Source organism: Coffea arabica, chromosome 2e (assembly GCF_036785885.1).
Source record: "Coffea arabica cultivar ET-39 chromosome 2e, Coffea Arabica ET-39 HiFi, whole genome shotgun sequence".
Classification (NCBI taxonomy): domain Eukaryota; kingdom Viridiplantae; phylum Streptophyta; class Magnoliopsida; order Gentianales; family Rubiaceae; genus Coffea; species Coffea arabica.
The window spans coordinates 38,402,424-38,423,792 of record NC_092313.1 but is presented as its reverse complement, the minus strand read 5'-3'; the positions used below and the strand labels follow the sequence as shown (position 1 = coordinate 38,423,792).

At 35.9% G+C, this 21,369-nt stretch overlaps 2 protein-coding genes across 2 annotated transcripts; both read left to right on the top strand.

Moving 5' to 3' along the window:
* The first annotated feature begins 561 nt into the window (after positions 1-561).
* LOC113732505 (U-box domain-containing protein 24) lies at positions 562-4,235 on the top strand. Its single transcript, XM_027258323.2, has 3 exons — positions 562-1,685; positions 1,765-2,065; positions 2,539-4,235. Exons 1-3 carry the CDS (start codon positions 945-947, stop codon positions 3,990-3,992), a joined length of 2,496 nt encoding a protein of 831 aa, XP_027114124.1. The 5' UTR covers positions 562-944; the 3' UTR covers positions 3,993-4,235.
* A 15,774-nt stretch (positions 4,236-20,009) lies between these two features.
* Positions 20,010-21,035, top strand: LOC140036284 (uncharacterized). Its single transcript, XM_072077638.1, has one exon. The coding sequence runs from the start codon at positions 20,010-20,012 to the stop codon at positions 21,033-21,035; it is 1,026 nt and encodes a 341-aa protein (XP_071933739.1).
* The last annotated feature ends 334 nt before the right edge of the window (positions 21,036-21,369 follow it).

Genomic DNA, 21,369 nt, shown 5'->3' with positions numbered 1-21,369 from the left:
TTTGTGGGTGTTAGTTAACATCTAGTAGCAGCTTCCCTACTGACTTTCCCATAGTCGCACATCGATTTAAGGGGGTTTGGGGGTTGGGTAGATAAGTCCCCATGTTGGCCTTAGGAGTTACCACCGTGACTTTTGAGGTTAACTTGGGAGTTAGATTTAACTACTTATTTCTAAATTTCTGAAAAAAAAATGGTGTACATATCGTGCACATGATCATTTCTGTTAAGGTTTAAGAATTTTTTGTTATAGATTCTGTATTGGCTTCAGTCTATTAATATGAGGGATTAAATTAATAGATCAGGATGCACAAGGGACCAAATTAACAAAAATTCGAACGAAAATGGACCCTTTTGTATACGTGACAAGAGGGTCAAATTCAATTTTCATGTTAGTAATATTGAGATAGTGGTAAAAGTACCCTTGAAACCAAATAACCCTTTCGTAGAAGCGATTGAGGCCTTTGCACAAATTTCCTCTCTCTTTCCACCCCAAATTTTGTGATGCTGTATTAAAATTTTCTTCTCCAGTATCTAAGGAAAAGACAACCAGAATAATACAAAAACAGAGCCAAGTCAAGGTCCACTCACGCAGGAAATTCCTCTCTACTCCTCCTCAGCAGCCGTCCGGCAATACCAAAGTACCAAAATAACCAGTTTTAGACTTTTAGGAGGATGTAGCTTTTTCTTGTTGATCATCCTATCAGGACTGATTCTTCAAAGTCATCCTGAGAAATATTGATGTAGAATTTAAATATTTTAGACAAAAAATTGCTTCACTAGCTAAGCCTATATTGTTGAGATGCGAGTTGTATACAAGAATCAGTAGATTCTTGCTAAAAAAATCTTCCATATTTTCTTCCTCTGTTTTCTCCGTTTTAGCCTCTGCAGGTACGAATTTTTGCTTTCAACGTTTTTTGTGATTGCTGAAGTTCAGGAAGGTTTTTAATGATGGGTACAGAAATTGAAACTTCTTCAGAGATTGTATTCGAAGAAAGGACTTCAGTAGATGAAGTTGCATCAGTGACAAAAGATTCAGAATCATCTCTTGGAGAGGCCTTTACAGAGTTCTCTCTGCTCATAAAAAAACTGAGTCCACTTCTTGATGAATTGAGGAAAAACAATCTTGTGGACAGGGATGCAATTTACAAAGCCATTGAATCACTTGAGGTGGAATTTTATCGTGCAAAAAATTTGCTAAGTAGCACGAATATTCATTCATCTCCATTAAAGCACATAGAAGATGTTACACAGAATCTTGGGAGGTCATTAGGCCTTGTTCTCTTTGCTGGTCATGAAGTATCAATGGCCAACAAAGAAAAGATTGAAGCACTGCATAAAGAAATGATGAGTACCAAGTTTGACTGGTGTTCTCAACGAGAATCAGTGTCTGTTAATGATGTCTTCACGGAGGAAGATTCAGAGGAAGGAATAGTTGAGGAAGATAGAATTATTTTAGATATTAAAGATGTCGTTTTTCAGCTCAGTTCTGGGAATGATGAAGAATCTAAACGTGCAATTCTCCAGTTGGACGCTTTGGTTAGGGAAAATACGATTACTGATCAAACAATTGACGATGAGAGTATTATATCAGTTTTGTGTAACCGGTTGAGTTCAAGTAAATCAAACAACAGACTTGCCATAATCAGACTGCTAAGAAGCATGATTCGAAAGAATGATAAAAACAAGGTACTGTGACTAACATTCAGTAATTTCATTATATTTTACCATAAGTTGTTTTATGTTTACATCGATTCATAGCTTGCAGGAAAAGATGGAAGAAGTGGGATGTTTATCGGTGCTGGTTAAGTCATTGACGAGGGATGTGGAAGAGAGGAAGGAAGCTGTGGCACTTTTAACTAGCCTTTCAGATATTCCTGCAGTTAGGAGAAGAATTGGGAGAATTCAAGGGTGTATTTTAATGCTGGTTTCCATCTACAATGAGGAGGATCAAGAGGCATCTAATGATGCAGGAAGACTATTAAATGCTTTGTCAAACAATATTCAAAATGTTCTAAATATGGCTGAGGCTGGCTACTTCAAACCTCTAATACAGTACCTGAAGGAAGGTAATTTTGAAATGGATTGGCCTTGCGACTTGTTATCTTGCATTCTGTTACATGCCACTGCAAGATGAACATTTCTTATATTTTTCAACAAATTAATTTCATAAGAAAAGAGGCACTGTAAAGCTTTTGTGTTTTAGTCATTTAGGACCTTGTTTGAGCATACAAATGCAACAATTTTTTGTCTTTGTGAAGTGTTAATACAAGTTGAAGCCCCATGGTAGTCCATTTTGTTGACAGTTTATTATCATTAACTGGAGAATATGATTGACCCCAGTGATTTCTGTGAATTGAGATGGAGAATCCCTTAGCAATAACATTACTAAAGCTATACAACTGATGGTTTCCAAGATTGAAAAATCAGGTTGCGTTGAGGATAGAGGACAATGTGTCGTCGTGACTTTTAGAAGATGCATATTCCTCATATTCGCATACCATTTGTAACTGTCTGATAATGATACATTTTGCTTTTACAGGTTCTGATATGAGTAAGGTTCTAATGGCAACAGCCCTTTCAAGGATGCAGTTGACTGATCAACGTAAAGCTTCCCTTGGAGAATATGGGGCCATTGAACCTTTGGTTAACATGTTCAGTAGAGGAAAGTTTGAGGCCAAGCTATCAGCCTTGAGTGCATTGCAAAACTTATCTAGCTTGAAAGATAATATCCAACGATTGATTAGTTCTGGTGTGGTGGTGCACCTGCTTCAGCTTCTTTTTTCCGTGACATCAGTACTAATGACTCTTCGAGAACCTGCATCTGCGATTCTAGCAATGATAGCTCAGTCTGAAAGAATACTTGACAAACCAGATGTTGCTCAACAAATGCTCTCACTTTTGAACCTGTCTAGTCCAGTAATCCAGTGTCATCTCTTAAATGCATTGAATAGCATTGCTGGTCATACTAGTGCAGTTAAAGTTAGAAAGAAGATGAAAGAGAATGGTGGAATTCAGCTTCTCATACCATTCCTTGTTTATGGTAATTCCAAAATCAGGAGTTCTGTCCTACAGTTGATATATACATTGTCTAAGGGTGATCAACAGGATCTGGCACAACAGCTCGGGGAAATGAATATTAATATAATTGCTGGTATCATCTCACAATCAACTCCTGAGAGTGAGAAGGCTGCAGCTGTTGGCATACTCAGCAATTTGCCATCAAGTGACAGAAAAGTCACAGATATGCTAAAACATGCTAATATGTTGCCTACTTTGGTTTCTATGTTGAGTTCCTTAAGTGCAGCTTCAACACCTACTGCAATGAGGACAGCAGAGAGCATTGCAGGTGTTCTAATTCGCTTCACAGCTCCTTCTGATAAGAAGTTGCAACATTTTTCAGCTAATCAAGGGGTGATTGCTGCTCTTGTAAAGTTACTTGTACACGGTTCAGTGGTGGCTAAAAGTAGAGCTGCAACATGTCTGGCTCAGTTATCACAGAACTCACTTTCTTTGAAGAAATCCAGAAAATCAAACTGGTTATGTGCGCCTCCTTCAATGGATGGCTATTGTGAAGTTCATGATGGATATTGCTCACCCAAAAGCACATTTTGTTTGATAAAGGCAGATGCCGTTGCTCATTTGATCCGAGTTCTCGAAGGTACAGAGAGGGAAGCAGATGAAGCTGTTCTTAGTTCACTTGCAACTCTCCTGCAAGATGAAATATGGGAGAATGGGAGCTATCTCATAGCCAAATATTCAGGCATTCAAGCCATCATTAAAGTTCTTGAATATGGAAGTGTAAAGGCACAAGAAAAAGCCCTTTGGAATTTGGAAAGGATTTTTAGAGTTGAGTCACACAGAGTACAGCACTGTGAATTTGCTCAAGTGGTTCTCATTGATCTAGCACAAAATGGTGATCCTAAGTTGAAGCCAGCAAGTGCCAAGTTACTGGCACAACTTGAGCTCTTGCAAGCTCAATCCAGTTACTTCTGAAAGCTTCCTTTTTTTGCTTTTAATTGAATACCATATTTTATGTCAGATTATTTGTCGATTCACATCATAACAAGATTCAAGCCTCTCATTCCTGGGAGAGGTGCCAGCGTGGTTGTGATTCCATGCGTTTCAATTCGGTTGCTGTATTTGTTAAATTATTTGATGAACAATCACATTATTATTATTGTAATTGTGAAAAAAGTGGTGTATATGAATAAAATACTCCACATATTTTTAGCACAAGATTATACTCCCTCCGTCTCATTAAAAGTATCATATTTTTCATTTTGGAATGTTCCAAAACATTTGTTTTGTTGGAAAAGTCAGAGCACATTTTAGTCTGTCTTTCCAATATAATCCTTCTTTCTAATTATATGCATGTTACCATTCAAATTTAAATTTTGAATTTGTGGGGATAAAATTGGAAAGAAAAGCACAAACATCATAATCAAACCACTATTTTTAAAAAGTTGAATTTCCAAAACATGACTAAATAATTGAAATGGAGGGAGTAGTATGGTTATACACCAAAAGTTTATACATGTAAACTAACCAGACGGATCTGCGGTGCCCCTATCCTTCATTTCTCCTGTTTGTCTTATTTTTTGGCTTGATAACAAACGCAACATTTTAAGTGCTGAATTGGTCAAATTCTACAATTTCCAAAAGTCAAAGGTAGCTCAGGACGAATTTTTAGTAATTTCCTAATTAGAAAAATTGTTTGTTTTGCTAAGGTACACTTCTTGTATAAAGCGTAAGATTTCCTAATTAGGAATGGACAAAACGGTGGCAAATATTACACCATGTATAAAAAAATCTGCATTATTAGGTTTATACAATTGCTCGGTAGCAGATAGCTTCATTTTGCATAGGAAAAAATTGTAGTGCTCCAATTCTACTTATGTTTTGGAGCAACTGTCCAAAGCAATGGATGAAAGTCAACTGAAGGGGCACCAATTTAGGGATAAGGGACATGGATGGTTGTTAGTCACCGTCACTAGCAACCGTTTAGAGAGGTTCATAGATTAGATTTATTCTTTTTTTTTTTTGAGATGACAACTATTATATAACCTAATCTATCCTATATTAGAGGAGAGGCGACGGACCTAAGGAGGTCCAAAAGTAACCCAGAGGAGACTGAACCACCACCAGACCACACGGATGCACTACACACCCGCCTGAATTTTTTTAAGCCAAACCACTTAAAATATGGCATTTGCTGGGAGGCAAGGATTCAAACCTTGCCTCTCACCCCACCAAGCCCCTCCTATCAAACTTTAATGGATGGGTGGTGGCCACCAACCTCAATAATGCAAAAATTCAAACATAAGATTCAAAAAAACGTTATGTAACTCTGATTCAACTAATATGTATGAACCCACATGAATGATTGTTGTATATAACATTTTAGTTATAAAAATGTACAATAGTTGGCAATGAATTACATTGTTGAAAAACTCTTATACTATTCACGAACTCTCCCTCATTGTAGTTAAGTTACCTATAGTATTTATTATTGAATGTAGAGCAATTGTCTCTTCAAAAACTAATGTGATATTTCAACAATTGTCTTTTTAAAAAGTAATGTGATATTTGAATCCAAAATTAAACTTGGGTTAAAGTCTAAGTTGTTCTTTGTTTTTAAAAAGCAGTAATATTTTTATTGTTTATTTCTTTCTTTTCGCCAAACTTGAATTTCCGTCGTACTCTTTTCTTTTTTTGCTCTTTTTTGTTTGGGAACTGAACTTTTGATTCTTTGAAAACCATTTTCCTGCCTTGCCATATCTATCTAAAATCAAGTGGCTGCTACTTTCTGTTTGTCTTTATCATATTTTCTTTTGCAAACTATGCCACCGTTTGACTATTCTAATTTACTTTAACTTTATTTTGGGCAGTATCCAGTCCTCATTTGCTTTCTGAAAAAGCAGTTCCCCTCGAATTACTAATACTTTAATACTCTTTTCCTTTGAATTCTGTGGCATGTTTCTCACATTACTGTGAAATATCCACATTAATTTTGTGAAATTTGAATTCAAGTATAAAATAGCTTCATCGTCATCGTTGATTTCAAAAGGAGGGCAAATGCGTCTTGCAAAGCAATGACAAGACTTCAAAAGCTTTATGCAATATTTTGGAAGACTTCATAATTGAATATGGATGATTCTTCACATGCTAAGATACAAAAGTAAAGCAACTTCATAATGTACTTTGATGGCCCCTGGATGGAAATAGCTTTGATAGACTAGATAAGACAAACGTCAAAAAAATAAAAATAAAAAACTTGCAAAGCTTTAATTTGCACACAAGTTGAAGATTGTAGTCATTCTTTCGAATATGTAGAACAAAATACAACAATTTTAAGGTATAAGTTTGTCAATTGATTACCCCGCCACGAATATGCAATTTGTAAGTTTTTCTAACTCTATGTAATTATAATCTTCATATTCCTTTAAATGTGTAAGTCCTTTTTACTTTTTCCATAAACTATATATTTGACAGAAATATAGTGGTTTTACGCATTATCTAGCTCTGTGTCAACTCGGTGACAAAAAACAGAGTAAAGCGGGAAAAAAGAGAACAAATTGTCGATTAAGAGAAGAAAAAGACAAAAGGCAAATTGGTCAAAATTTGAGCACAGGGCTGCGTACGCATCTTGTGGAATCCGAGTCTGCTTTTGAGTCTAAGTAGTCCCCGAAAGTCGAAAAGCAGCCGTGATGGATAAATCTCCCAACAAAAAAAAATTCAAAGGGCACTTATATATATATATGGTATATTGTTAAAGGAAACGATTCAAAGAAGATGGAAGCATATATTGGCTGCATTCAAGAGTTCGTACAAAGCCAGAAAACTCTTACTCCTTCCAAATGTCATATTTCTACTTTTTGTTTGTCCAAAATTTAGGTTACTTTGAAAAAGTCAAATCACTTTTAATATTACTTTTCTTTTATGTCCTTCAATTAAAAAGTCAAGATTATATTATTAAATTACACTAAACAATTGTGGAGGGCCCCACCATAAAACATTCCTTTCCTAACTCCATGACATCACAACTTCAGCTCCTTGCGTTTTTCATTTCCTTTACTTTTCTAGTTTTCTTGCACTTCAAACCTTTGTTTTGTTCTTTTCCTTTCTTATGCGTTTTTTCATTTCTTTTCCTCATTTCAAGCTGCACAAAGGTTTGCGAATGCAATGAAAAGTTTTGTTTTTTTGTCTTTCTATCTTTTTTTAACAAAAGAATAAATTTCTTACAATAGTGCAAACCAAGTTTTTTTCCTTTGGATAAACAAATAAAGAATAATAGATGCATTTCTTACCATTTTGTTTATCACTATTTAATGTTTTTAATGTAAAGGTGAAAAAATAAAAAGGTAAAATTTGTCCTATGACTTGTGTTCTTGCTCTTAAATTAATTCATCAATAGAGTTAGGTGCTCCTTGATGTTGGAGTGCTCTAAAATACCCGAGATCAAGAACATTCATATCAGGGCTATTAGACGGTTGAAATCATAAACGAATAGCAAAACCATCTCTTGTGGCAGCTTCTATGAACTCAACATCCATTGGATTAATATGTGGCTTTTTTCATTATCTTATTGGATGAAAATAGAACTGATAACATTACTTCGTGGCCATTTAGCACAAATTGCAGGCAAAACATTGTTGATTAAGGACCTTCTATACACATCCTTGGTCACCGATGGGATAGGCTTTATTTCTAGAGTACCAGCAACACGATTTTTGCTATTGCTTTTAGCTGGTTCTTTGAAGGCAAAAGGGAATATTCCAATTTTTCCATCCAAGTGTTTGTTTTTAAAACAATCAAAGCATAGTTGAGCAACTGCAGGCAGAAACATAACCTTAACAATAAACTGTTTACTCCTACAAGTCCTTATAGGGTGTTCTTCTTCAGGAGGATGCGGGTAGTATTTCTCTGACTCTTTAGTCATATAAAACCACTTTTCATTGATATGAACCGTATTGAACATGTTTCTGAAAATAGGTGCATCATTAAGACTCTCTTGTTCAAGCATTGATAAACAAAAATTTGGGTCTTACCAATTTATTGTCATCAGTAAGGTGAGGCTTTAATGCATTTAAATGTGGTTTGATAGCACCTTCTTTTATTCATCGATGAAGAGTGGACTTGGAAACTTTCATTTCGGTTGATAGAGAATGAATATTTGTTCGACGTTGTTGAGGTATTTCCATAATAGTGCTGAAGTCTATCTCTACCCTCTTGCATCCTGCCCTCTTAGATGTCAACCGAACCTCCATTGATGATTGAAGACTTTGCTCTTTCCCAAAATCTTTGTACTGTCCTTATGCTGATTTTGAATTGAGTTGCAATAACTTTGGTTACTCCTCTTTCTAGTTGCCTACCATAACTATGTTGCAGTAATGCTTCAAATATGGCTTGCCTTTGCTGAATTGTCAACTTTTTCTTGTTATTAGTCGTAGAGATTTCAAAATTTTGAGAACTATGATTATCCATGTTCATTGTGGAATACAATCAAATAGAACATGTGCAATAGATAAAGCTCTCTTTGTATAGAGTATAAAGACGTCAGAATTATCCATAAAGCTTTCCAAATCTCTTTATAAGAGATGTGAGAACAAAAATGTTTTACAAAATGCACTCCTACAAATTTTAAATAAACTGCCAAATTTCAATGAAAAACAAGGAAGAATAACAAATGGCGCCAAATAAAAGATTAGCAAAATTATGCTAAGTCTCAAGATTATATACTTCAAATTGATCAAAATATCAAAAAATAAAAAGAAAATAAAAAAGATAAGCACCAACAAAGTGATAGATAGAATCATAGAAATCTCGCCTTTTTCCATTGTCAATCTTCTTCTGGAGTTTATCTTGTTGATTTTATGAAACCCAAATTATAGAGAGAGAAATAGCTTGGAGTTGCAATGTGTTTTACTTTAGTTTGTCTTTGTCTTTTAGTCAAAGTGAATAGATGATGGTATAAGTGGTCCCAACAGCAAGTTGATTTACTTGCTGCAAGGGCATGGTTGGAAGAGTAAGATGAGTGTATCGCCACAATGTTACTGTACTTAAAAAGTGCGTCTTCTTAAAAACGTCCCAAATTTATGGACGGAGGGAGTATATATGTTAGGATGAGAGAAAGAATTGAAAAAAGCGTTTTCCTGATGGTGCCCAATATTCACTCATTAATACATTTATATTATATTTAACTTATAATTACTATTTTTTCTTACATTTGTATACTTTATTTAATTAAAAATTAAAAATATCACCCTTCATTATATTGATACACTTTTCCTAATTAACTATTTTTTTTCAAAATTTAAAATCCGAAATACATATTAAGGTGTACCTGTTAGGCACTTGCTAGATAGGCCCTTAAAAAAATATTGCATATGTTGATTTCTCTATAATGATGCATTTAGTAGCATGTATTTAGAAACTTACAAAGCACTAAGAAACTTAACCTAAGTATACATCAATGGTAGTCTAGCTCTCGAACTTCTTTTTTGTCACAAAAAAGGTTTGATGATCAACTTGTGCCATTTTAAAGTAATTTAATGACCATTTTGACCATTTTCTCTATTCTTTTCATGACAACTAGCTGCCTTATCTCACTTTCTTGATGGTTTCTATATTTCTTTCTAAGTTTCTCTAGTTCAAGCATCTCTTGACCAGATCACACGATAGGATCAATAAAGGCATTAATGTATAATAAAACAATGAAGCAGAGCTCGTAAATTTTGACAGTTCAGGCAAACTATAACATGTGGGAAGAGGAATGAGTAAAGCTCATGCTTTGTTTCTCCTTCTTAATTATAAAAGAATTTGGTACCAAATTTTGTTAAAACCCTTAATGAAGTCATCAATATTATCCAAATTTATGAATTGACCCCCTCAGGTTAAACCCAAAACTTAAATTCATAAATTTAATTTTTTTTATTCTAGCCTTAGACACTTAATTATATTCTTTTAGAAGACAAACAAGTGCATAATCGAGCCAATGTTTGAGTACCAGGCACTAAGGAATGAAGGATCGGAATAGGGAATTTAAAATTTAATAGAAATTGCATGGACTAGTTGCTACAGTTTTGCCTATTAATGGAGGGTTAAATAGCTCTCTTTTACTTTATTTTAAGGTTGATATAATCTCAGGTCGATTCTTATTCAACTTTGTGCAAATCTAAGGCTATAAAAACAATTATCCTAGACCAATTTATGTAGCATCTAGGACCATCTACATACCTAGCTTTGCTTAAATGCTGTACTATTCCAATTGGCCTTATCTTCTATTGCTTAGACTACAATGCCTCGAAGACAAAAACTTCGCCATGACTTCATACGTGTTCAAAACATCACCTTCATGATGACCTAACTTCCTGCAAACTACCAAACTACAATAACATACTAAAAACAGCTTTGCCATGTTATCTGGCATAATCTAATTAATGCATAGACAAAAATATCACTCTTCTAAATATTATACGTAATATAAACTGAATTGAACTTCCACCAATTATTTAAGAATACAATCTATGTTGCGTGTTTCAGAAAGTAAAATCGGATAAATAATCCATTTTCACTCTCCATTCTCTTACCTTATGTTTGGTACTCAAGAATAGCCTGAAAATGAAAGATCTTCCATTTTATTCATTCTATTTCGAGTTTGTTATGGATCATTTAAGTGGGAAAACCCTATCCCCTTGAAATGCTCATGCTAACTTTTTTATGCAATCCTAGTCTTCAAAAAAAAAAAAAAAATCTTAGGAATACTCTTTTCAACTTCATCCTAGAATGTCCAAATTAATAGGATGTCAAATTTATCTTTATAAATCTTTTCTCTATCACCATATCTTAGAATATTTGTGAGCTCAATTAACAGTTAAATATAAATTTTCTTGTATTTAAAATAAAATGATTCTTATTAATAACAAACAAATATTTTAAGATACTTTATTCTTTGGCATTTGAAAAATTGGGTGATTTTTTTTGTATTTTATATAAAAATAAAAAATTAATAAAATTTAAAATATATCATATTTGTTTGGATTCATGTAATTTATATTTTACATTGCTAATTAATTAATTATATTGCTAGCAGATGCAAAGTTCTATCATAAAAATCTTAAATATTACAATTGAAAATTTTTAATATCAATTATCAACTATTTTGAAAGCAAAAAATGCCAAAATTCCATGTAAACAAACAAATAACATAGGATAACAAATAAAACATGTTATGTCCTAAAACTAATCCAGGGCAATTAAGTCAAATTTGTACTAATTGTATTCCATTTTAACATCTAAATGTGGATTATACCAAACATTGGAAAATACATAAATATTCCATTCTAATTTGTATATCAGGGATGACAAAATTTTCTCCCCAGCATTTTGGGTGGAAAAGTATTCCAGGTGGAAGCATTCTGGCCATTCCCGCATACCAAATGACAGGTTAATGTACTTGGTCTTCCCATTTTTTGAAAACACCATTGTGCTTCAAAAGTGAATATTAACAAGTGAATTGAAAAAATTAAAAGATTGTATATCAGATAGTAAAAATTTGCAAGTGTTCGGATGAAAGGGATTCGAATTTGAATAGGAATTCTCAATGAACGAATTCCAGATTCATACAGTTTAAATCCTTATTAAACGAAATACTTTGTTTGGGAAACAAAAAAAAAAAATGAGGAAAGAATTTGAGATCTACCAAAAACCTAATGACAATTGTTGTTAAATGTCGGGGACAATTAATAAGTTTTTATTTTTGATTTTTTTTTTTAAATTTTTTTTAGCTAGGAGAGTGCGAGACTTGAGAAACAGGGATGGGATAGAGAAATTTGAGCCAGGACTTCTAAGTTAAAGTAAATACATCTGGGAACAAAGTTAACAACATAATGGCCTTGTTTGGCAAGCAAGTTTTTTGCTAAGTTTGTTTGTTACAAATTTTTTAAAAATTTTAACTACAGTAGTCTTAAAAACTTTTAAATTTTTTAAACTATACACTTCAAAATATCCAAAATTTTACACATTTCAATAATTTTTTGTACAACTTCTACAATAAGTTACAATAAAATTTTAGACAAACACCTAAAAAACTTACTTGTAAACACAGGGCCTAAGTTGCAGACAAAACTACTATGAATGTGCACGTGTAGAACTTTGAAGTTGCCATAATCATTTCTTATTTTGAAAAGGAAAAATTTTTTTATTAAAAAAAATTTTCTACTCTAAACAACATATTTTCTTAGTCCCATAAAATTTCAAGTTTATCGCTTTTTCTTTTCCCAAATTAATCGTCATCTTAAAAAAATCAATGATTTGGACAAGTGTTGTTAGACCCAGATTGGATCGGCCGGTTTGGCCGGTCCAATCGTGAACCGATCTTCTTCTCAAGTTAGTTTATAGCACAAAATCACTTTGGTCTAAAATTAGTCAAAATCATCAAAAATTAGTTAAACTAGTGACCCAGTTCGACTAGTTTACTGTGTTCTCAAACTTTTCTTTCTAGTGTTTTTCAAACATAATTCGAGTTATCTAAATTGTAACACTTTCATTTATTAATAGAAATATGAAAACGCCACCGACTTAGTATAAGTACCAAAATCACTCATTTTCTTAAAAGATATCTAAATCAAGACATTTCATTCCTATCATAAGTGATTCCAACTTGCATTAATTTATTTTAATTTAATTTTCAAGTAATTTTGAAAAAATGGGCATATTTTAGTCAAGAATTTACATTTTTATATATAATTATTAGGTATATATTTGATTACAAGTCTAATATTTTTTAAACATTTTGTATGATTGGTCGAATATAACCAATAACTTAATTTCAATGGCTCTATTTGGATTGTAAATTATTTGAGATTTTTTTACTATAGCACTTTTTGTGATGTGATGTATGTGAGATAAAAAGGTAATTGAAAAGATATAATTATAAAAATATAGAATAATTATGACATCATGCTAATGTCAGCAGGTTTTTTAGAACGGTCCGACTGATTCGGCCAATTGATCTCTGACTCAATAGTTTAGCCGAATCACTATCCGGTCTGACTTTAACAACATTGATTTGGACTATTTCTCTCTCGAAAAGATGGCTTACCACTAAGGAAGTATAAGGAAAGTAAACATTCTGATTCCTATTAATATCGCTATATATATATAACGACAAATTTTATGGGACGGGGTAGTACTAAAATGATACGAGGGCACATTTCTTGATTTTTCAGAATGTTTAACTCATACTACTATTTTTTTAAAATCGCTTAGCATAAGTGTACTCTTTGAAAAATATAAAATTCAATTTAAGTGAACATTTACACCAAGTCGTAACCCTTGCAATTTTCTTTAGGATGATCGATCAACGTATGCCCTTCAATTTCAACTATATTTTAACCCGTGCACTTGCACAGTTGATATAGTTTATAGCGATTATGAAAATATTTAATATTTATCTAGTATAAAGTGTTTAAAACTTTTAATAAATTGAACATATATACAATTATTAAATATGATTAAAAGAAGGAGTAGTGAAAAATAAATTGGGTAAAACTCGATTTGGGAACAATATTCCAATATATATATATATATATATATGAGTCAACTAATTTATGAAAACGTACACACATCTTGCTTAGCATGTAAGTGCATCTTGCTTCCATTGCCACAACATAATCAATTAACTAAAACATAATGAATAAATAAATAAGACAGAGCGAGGAACGAACTAATTAATTGAACTAATGCAAATTGGAAGAACTTACACATACGCTGTACATTCCCATGATTGAAAGGTTAGATGTTCAAATGCCATCTTCTTGGTGCAAAATTAAACCTATATTGAAAAAAGGATCTAATATATAAAGCAATTAAGAAGGTACAAAAAAAAGTACGAACTTTCCATACATTCATATAGTCAACAAAAACATTGCGCAAACGAATTGAATGTATTGGATGAAAATTAGATTTCTCACAATTCCTAAACCATGTAAAGTTTTGGAAAGAGTCCTCAGACGCGCGACGTGTCGCCATTTACGGTAGCTCTTTCAATGAGAAATACACTAATCGAACTCAATATTTTACACACAGTCACATTACAATCTCAAACGTGGATACAAGGCCATCAAGAGCTACCAAATAATGACACTTGTGGTAGCTCCGTCACTGTAGATCCATGATAAATCAACTCCAAAATTGTACAGGATAAATGCCAACATGATTCTTGCGACAGAGTAAACAGGTTTCTATGGCGCTAAACAACTTGAAATTAGAAGTGTCAAAATGGGTGATTTGGGTGTGTTTGGGAGGGTTGAAATGGGTATAAGTGAGTCAAACTATTTATATCTATTTAATTAGATGGGTATCAATAAATAAGTCAAAAAATGTGTTGGCTAACCCAATTACTCATTTATAACCCATTTATTTTAATTTTTTGTAAACTCATTTAAATTCATTTTTGCAAACTAAATTATCAATTTATACCACCCTTTGCACCCATCATTAGTTTCAAATATTTACTTATAATGCTCAATAAGCCAAATTACCAATTTTCTTCCATCCGTGCTCTATGTCGGAAAATTACATACTATTTAACAATTGAACAATAAGAATATAAAAATTTGAACTAAGTACTATGAAAGTTAACATAAAAAAATTAATTCAAAAATTTTGAACCTTTAGCATTTTTTATGTGTAAATTTAAAATTTCTTTTTGGAAATGTAGAAAAAGAGGCTAAAACTTGTCATAAATTGGTAATGTTAAAAAATGAATAAGTTAACAAACTACGAGAAAATAAAATGATAAGATAAAATTTACAAATAATAATAATAATAATGAAACAAAAGTAGTTAACATCATGGCAAAATGAAGAATCTAAAAAAAAAATTAATGAGGATATCTATCTGCATAAAAAATGCATCAAGTGTTTGTTAAGGCTGAAAAATAAAACATTCCATTATATATAAAGATTCAGCAATATTAATGCATGAAAGTTTCAAACAATGAGTTCAATAATCAAATGCAGGCCTCAAATTTCTTCTAAATGGGTGCGGGAAGAGAGAAGAATTGAGGAAGATAATTTTAAATGGGTTAATTGGGTTTGATGGATTACCCAATAATACCCATTTAATAAATGGGTATTATTGGGTAACCCATAATAATTATAACCATATGCAAAAATTTAAAATACGATATTCATTTATTCATGGACGGGTATAGGTAAATTTAGTTAAATGGGTTTGTTTGCTACCTATTTCAACCAACAGTCAATAAAATAAATACCAAATTTGAATCTATTTGCAGCCCAAACTATGCGAGATCGGTGAATTCTTAGAGAAATACTATGATCAACCACCGCCATATTGAATAAACAAAATCATAATTTATGGTAATTCTTGTTAAACTATGTAGCAAGCTAACCATGGCAATGGAGAGAGAAGAAGTTAATGGGCTTGAAATGACAACCAAAATGGTTACATCATTTTTAGGTATTGACATCCTTAGTAATTCCTTTGGGTTTCAAATCCAAATACGGAGTTTGGTATTTTAAAGATTTTAAATCCAAATTTGCCATATTGAAAATTTTAACTTTTGTCTTGTTCCCCTAAAATTTTCAATATAATCTCATTAATTTATCAAAACTGTAATCCTCTCTCTCTCTCTCTCTCTCTCTCTCTCTCTCTCTCTCTCTCTCTCTCTCTCTCCTATGTTTTGCTTTTCATTTCTTTGATAACAAAAAACAGTGCAATCATGACTAAGAATGCGAAATTGTGACACATAAACTCATGTCACATGAAGATTTGGTAGACTTTTGAAGCTTGAGATGATTTTTTGCAAAGTTATAAAGTGATTGATGGATGAGTATACTTGAAATATTCCAAAGCGTAAAGAGTACACAAAATAATTAAAAATGTTTTTCTATATTTGATATTAATCTTTGGGATCATCTTAGTAAGTTGTACAAGTTTCAATTTTGTTACACTCATTGATATTTACAATTTCAAGAGTTGTCTGGATGACATTCTCCAGAAGATTATTTTGGCCTACCAATGATGATTGATTAACTGGTAGTCGGCTTAGAATAGGTGCAGATTGAGTAACATTCGCTTTTGCTTCCTCAAGATCTAGTTTAAATTCTGGATAAGTTTGGTGATTAAGTGAAGAAAAATCTAAGTTGTAAACTATATAATCTGCATCAGTGATGAGGGCATTTGCATCTTGAAGCAGATTTTTATTGGGAGGAGTAATAGGACCACCAAGAAAACCATTAATTTTGGTGAGTATATCAGCAGCAACTGCTCTGGCTTTCTCATTCAGTATGGTGCTTAATCCAATAAGATTAGTCTTCAAATCTTCTTGAGGATCTTGAGAAATGGTAGAGATGCAAGTATCACTATGTGTTGTTCTTTGACACACTTGATGAAAATCAATATTCGGATTTATGAAAATTGCTGCTCTTGATGATGCAAATACAATTTGGGAGTGAATGAATGAGCATAGAGCAAAGTGAATGAATAGTATGAAGTTGGTTTTGATAGAAGCCATTTTCTGATAGAGGAGTGGAATTTGCAACAAGCAAGGCAACCATTCTTATAAACTAGTGTTTCTATTTGGAGCTTGATAAGAGAATAATTGTGATAATAAATTAAGAAGATTATCTCAATTTTAATGAGTCTATGATTGTAATGATTCCCAAAAAGAATAATGGCACAGTAATATATAGGAAAGACAATCAAATGCCCAAAAACAACGAGGCTCAATTTTTGGTTAAACGCATCATGTCCTTCATGTTATTTAGTGTACAAAGAATATAAAGTGAAACTAAATAATAATTAAGTGTCATTAAGATCACTATATCCATATTGTTTACCATTTCAATTTAGTCAACATACACGGTACGCATGCCAGCGGGTCGGATTTTACCAAATTCAACTCAAACCTAATAAATTTGGGCAGGGTTTGAATTTAGTTTTTCAAATTCAAACCCTATCAAGACCCATATCTTGTAAGAGAGTCATGAGTTTGAAGGTCTGATTTTTTATGATCCATATCCAAACCCAAACCTATACCGTTATACATGCATACATATATACATACATACATACATATATACATATACATATATGTATGTACTACGTGTGTGCGCGTGCGTGCGTGTATATATATATATTAGTATATTTATAAAATAATCTAATATTCTACGGCTATTGGATTGAATAAAGTAAGACTTCATAGTCATTATAATTGGTACAAACCTTTTTAGGAAAAAGAGAAAAAGTAAAGGTAAACAAACGAAAGACTGGATGTGGATATAGTTGAAATTTTGAAAATAAATAGAAATGGTCAAAAATAATTCTTTTTTTGAATTTATAATATTGCCTTCAACTCCTTGAATATTAGTTTTATTATTTGAAAAATAAAAATTGGATGATATTTATATTATCTTTTAACTCAATATATTTTTAATATATTTTTATTTTAGTATGTTCAGAAAAATACAACGAATATCCATCAGATACCCAAATCCATGAGAATTTGGGTTTGGACTTTCTTTTCCAGACCCTTAAGAGTTTGGATCTAGGTCTAGATTTAGCTAAATTTAGTGGATTCGAATTTAGATTAAAAGGATCCAACTCAAATCCTACTCATCGATATGTGTAATGCATGGTTAGAATAGCGCACATTTTTTTCTCAAAATTGTGACACAATATTATGGAAATTTTAGCATACATATTATGTCATACAGATCTATAGGAAATTCTAAGATAACAATTAAACCACTTGTTAAGGTTACAAGAATTTTTTACTATCTATTATTTTGAAAGAGCTATGATTTTTGGTCAATTATGTGTAGGATTGTAGTTTGATAGCTTCGCTTTCTGACTTGCTTTTATCTTCGCAAGAAAATCTATTATGCATACTTTACACGTCGAGAGAATATACTTGACCAATCTGGTAACTAATCACTGCAAAATAAATAGCAATGGTTACCAATTCAGAAATTAATTGATGCACAATATATGAGTGGTGATGAATTTTTATTCATTTAGCCAAATCATGGCTTATAAAAGTTAGCAAATGTCCCAAGCCCCATTCCGTAACACAGCATTTCCGTACTATGCAAATAAAAAGTATAAATATAAAAAGAAAAAAAATCTTCTCCTTCTAAGAAATATTTTTTTTGCTACATTAAAAGGTATGTATGAGCACCCGTATCAAAGAAACGCATAAATTTGTATTGAAATGGTGCTCCTTCTTTTCTCTCTTTAAAGTGTACTAATACAATAAGAGAAATATCTTCATTCTTAATGTTTTGTGATTTTATTTCTAGATTTCATTTATTGCTTAATATCTCTAACTACTTTTCCATCCACGATGGTGTAAAATCTCCCTCAATCATGATATCTCCTTCAGAGAAAATCTATTCATTACTCTATAAAGTGTATCCAATTCAACTATTTTTATTTATTATGGTATTACTGCTCATGAAATCAGACAAAAACTAACTTCTATACATTCCTTGGGCCTTTTGAGAATCATTTTTCATCTTTAAAGAAAAGAGAATGAATTTGGCACTTGACACACAATAATTTTACTTGCTCAATTGTGCGACTGACCAAGATGGATAACATTGGGTGTGCAGAGGCCCTTCCTGGGCCTGGACACGTGGCAGCCCAGGGCGATCTGAGTTGGGCTTGGACCCCGAGCCCATGGGGGACCAGCCCAGGCCACACGATGGCTAGGGCTCCCCAGGGCTCCCGGGAGCTGCCCCGCAGAGGGCTGGGAGAATCCCCCTCAGTGCGGGATGGAGAGCTATCCAGGGCAAGTCCCGGAACGTACGGAGGTCGGACTCCTTAGCAGGTATAAACAGAAACACGCAATGACTGCGCACGGTACGCTCACTAATCTCTGGGCAACCACTCTCGACTGTTTACTTCCCGTGAACCCTACTCACCGGAAAACTAACTTGACCTTCGGAGTGCCCTCGGGGACAACCTCAGGGCCCCTGTCAGTCCACTTTCTTGTTCACCTTTCAGGCTTAGGACGCGCACTCTCCGCCATCCAGCCGAGCTCATCAGGTCAGCTCGGTCAGGGGAAGCTCCGTGCTTCTTCAGTTGGCGCCGTCTGTGGGAACGAAGGTATAAGTATTTGTGTTGATGGCGAGAACGCGTTCCAAGAGAACCGTGGATAACACTGATCCCGGAGCCGGCGGGCGGTCCCGGCGGATGGAGACCGAGGCGGCCCGAGGCGCCGGGGGCTCGGCCCTTTCAGGGGAACGGAGACAGCAGATCTATCAGTCTGTAACCGAGAATCTCCCCATACTGGAAGACATAATCCGGCAGGCGAAGGAGGGGGGTGAGGCCGGGGGTGCGCAGACCTCTAAGGCGAAAGGGAAGGAGAGGGAGTCGCTCCCCATTCCCTCGGAGGACGAGTCCAGGGACCAGCCCCCTAAGAGGAAACGACCGCGGACTCCTCCCAAGCCGCGAGCCTCGGTGGTCGGGGATAGTGAGAGGTATTTTCGCGACCGGTCCGCTGGGGGCCGCCTGAGGAACCCCTCCTCGTGGAGGCTCGCGAGGAACGAGCCGGAACACTCTCCCGCCCAGTCTATCAAGAGCCGGCCACGGGACCCCCCTCGATGGCAGCCCGTCCGGGACGAACTCGAGCAGATCCTGCGTCCACAACAGTACGAGGACAACTACGCGGCCTCGCCCTTCACCCGGGAGATAGAGGACTACCCGTTGCCTCGGAGGTTTAAAATCCCGAACATCGAGCTGTACGATGGATCGACCGACTCGGAAGACCACCTCTCGGTCTTCCTAACGCACATGCGTCTACAGACCGCCGCGGATGCACTCCGTTGCAAGACCTTCCCCATGTTTCTGAAGGGTAAGGCGCGGCTTTGGTTCCAGGGCCTAGCCCAGGGGTCTATCCCGAGCTTCACCGAACTGGCCAGACAGTTCGCCGCCCAGTTCGTCTCCTCAAAGACTTAATCGAAGAACGTGGCTCACCTGATGGCCATCAAGCAGAAGCCGGACGAGTCCCTGAAGAATTTCATGACGCGCTTCAATACAGAAAGCCTGCAGATCAGGGACAAGGATGAAAAGGTGGTCATGGCTGCCTTCATGAACGGGCTGAGGGTGGAGGAGCTCTACTACAAGCTTGTCGAACAGCCCCTCAAGAATCTGGGAGAGCTCCTAACCCGGGCTCACGCTGCCGCTAACGCAGAGGAGGCCGGCCGCCTGAAACGAGAGTCAGATCGAGAACTCGGAGACCGAAAAGGACGGGGAAACCCCCTTGAAACCAAGGGCGGCCAAGCCAGGAGAAACGTCTTCGATCGCCTCTCTAAGGATAAAACCCCAGCTCAACCACCGCTCCCAGAAAAAGTGTATACCCCCCTGACTCGGCCAAGGGCACAGATCCTGGCTGTGATGGAGTCGGAGGGTCTCGGAGGACGGCCGCCCAAGATGGCGACGCCCCGGAATAAAAGGAACCAGGACCGGTACTGTGCCTTCCACCGTGATGTGGGGCATGATACGGAGGGATGCTGGGCCTTGCGGAAGGAGATTGAAGACCTTATCCAGCGCGGTTTCTTGGGGCGATTTGTGCAGTCAGGACGGCCGGGCCAAGAGACCGGACGTACCTACCGCGGGGAGAGGGGTGAAGGCTACCGCCGCGACCGACCGGAGAGGCGTGACGCGGCTCGAGATTACTCCCCCGACCAGGGCACCCAGAACCTGGCAGGGGTTATAAACACTATAGCTGGGGGTCCCACGGGAGGAGACATCCATACAGCACGGAAGAACAGGCGACCTCTCCCCGACGGAGATGACTCGCTGAAGCGTTTGCGCATGGACGAGGAGATCACCTTCGGATCGAGGGACGCGGTTCCCTTGGCATCCGGCAATCATGAGGCCATCGTGATAGACGTCGTCACCAATAATTACCGGGTGAAAAAGTGTACGTCGATCAGGGAAGTGCAGTGGACATCCTGTTCTATAGGGTGCTCAAGGAGCTCGGCCTGGAAGATGGACAGCTGACCCCTTTTTCGGACACCTTTGGTCGGCTTTACGGGACCACCCATCAACCCGGAGGGAATGATCACCCTGATGGTCACAGTAGGTCAGGCACCTAGATGCCGGACCATCCCTGTTAATTTTGTGGTGGTCAAGCAGCCGTCCCCGTACAACATATTTCTAGGTCGGCCCACACTGAATGCCTTCCGAGCTATTCCTTCGACGCTCCACCTCAGCGTCAAATTTCCCACACCGGGAGGAGCTGCCGAGGTGCATGGAGATCCGGAGGTGGCCCGAACTTGCTACCTAGCCATGCTCCGGGGACATGAGAAGGTGGTCGCTCAGGCGACCAGCTTGG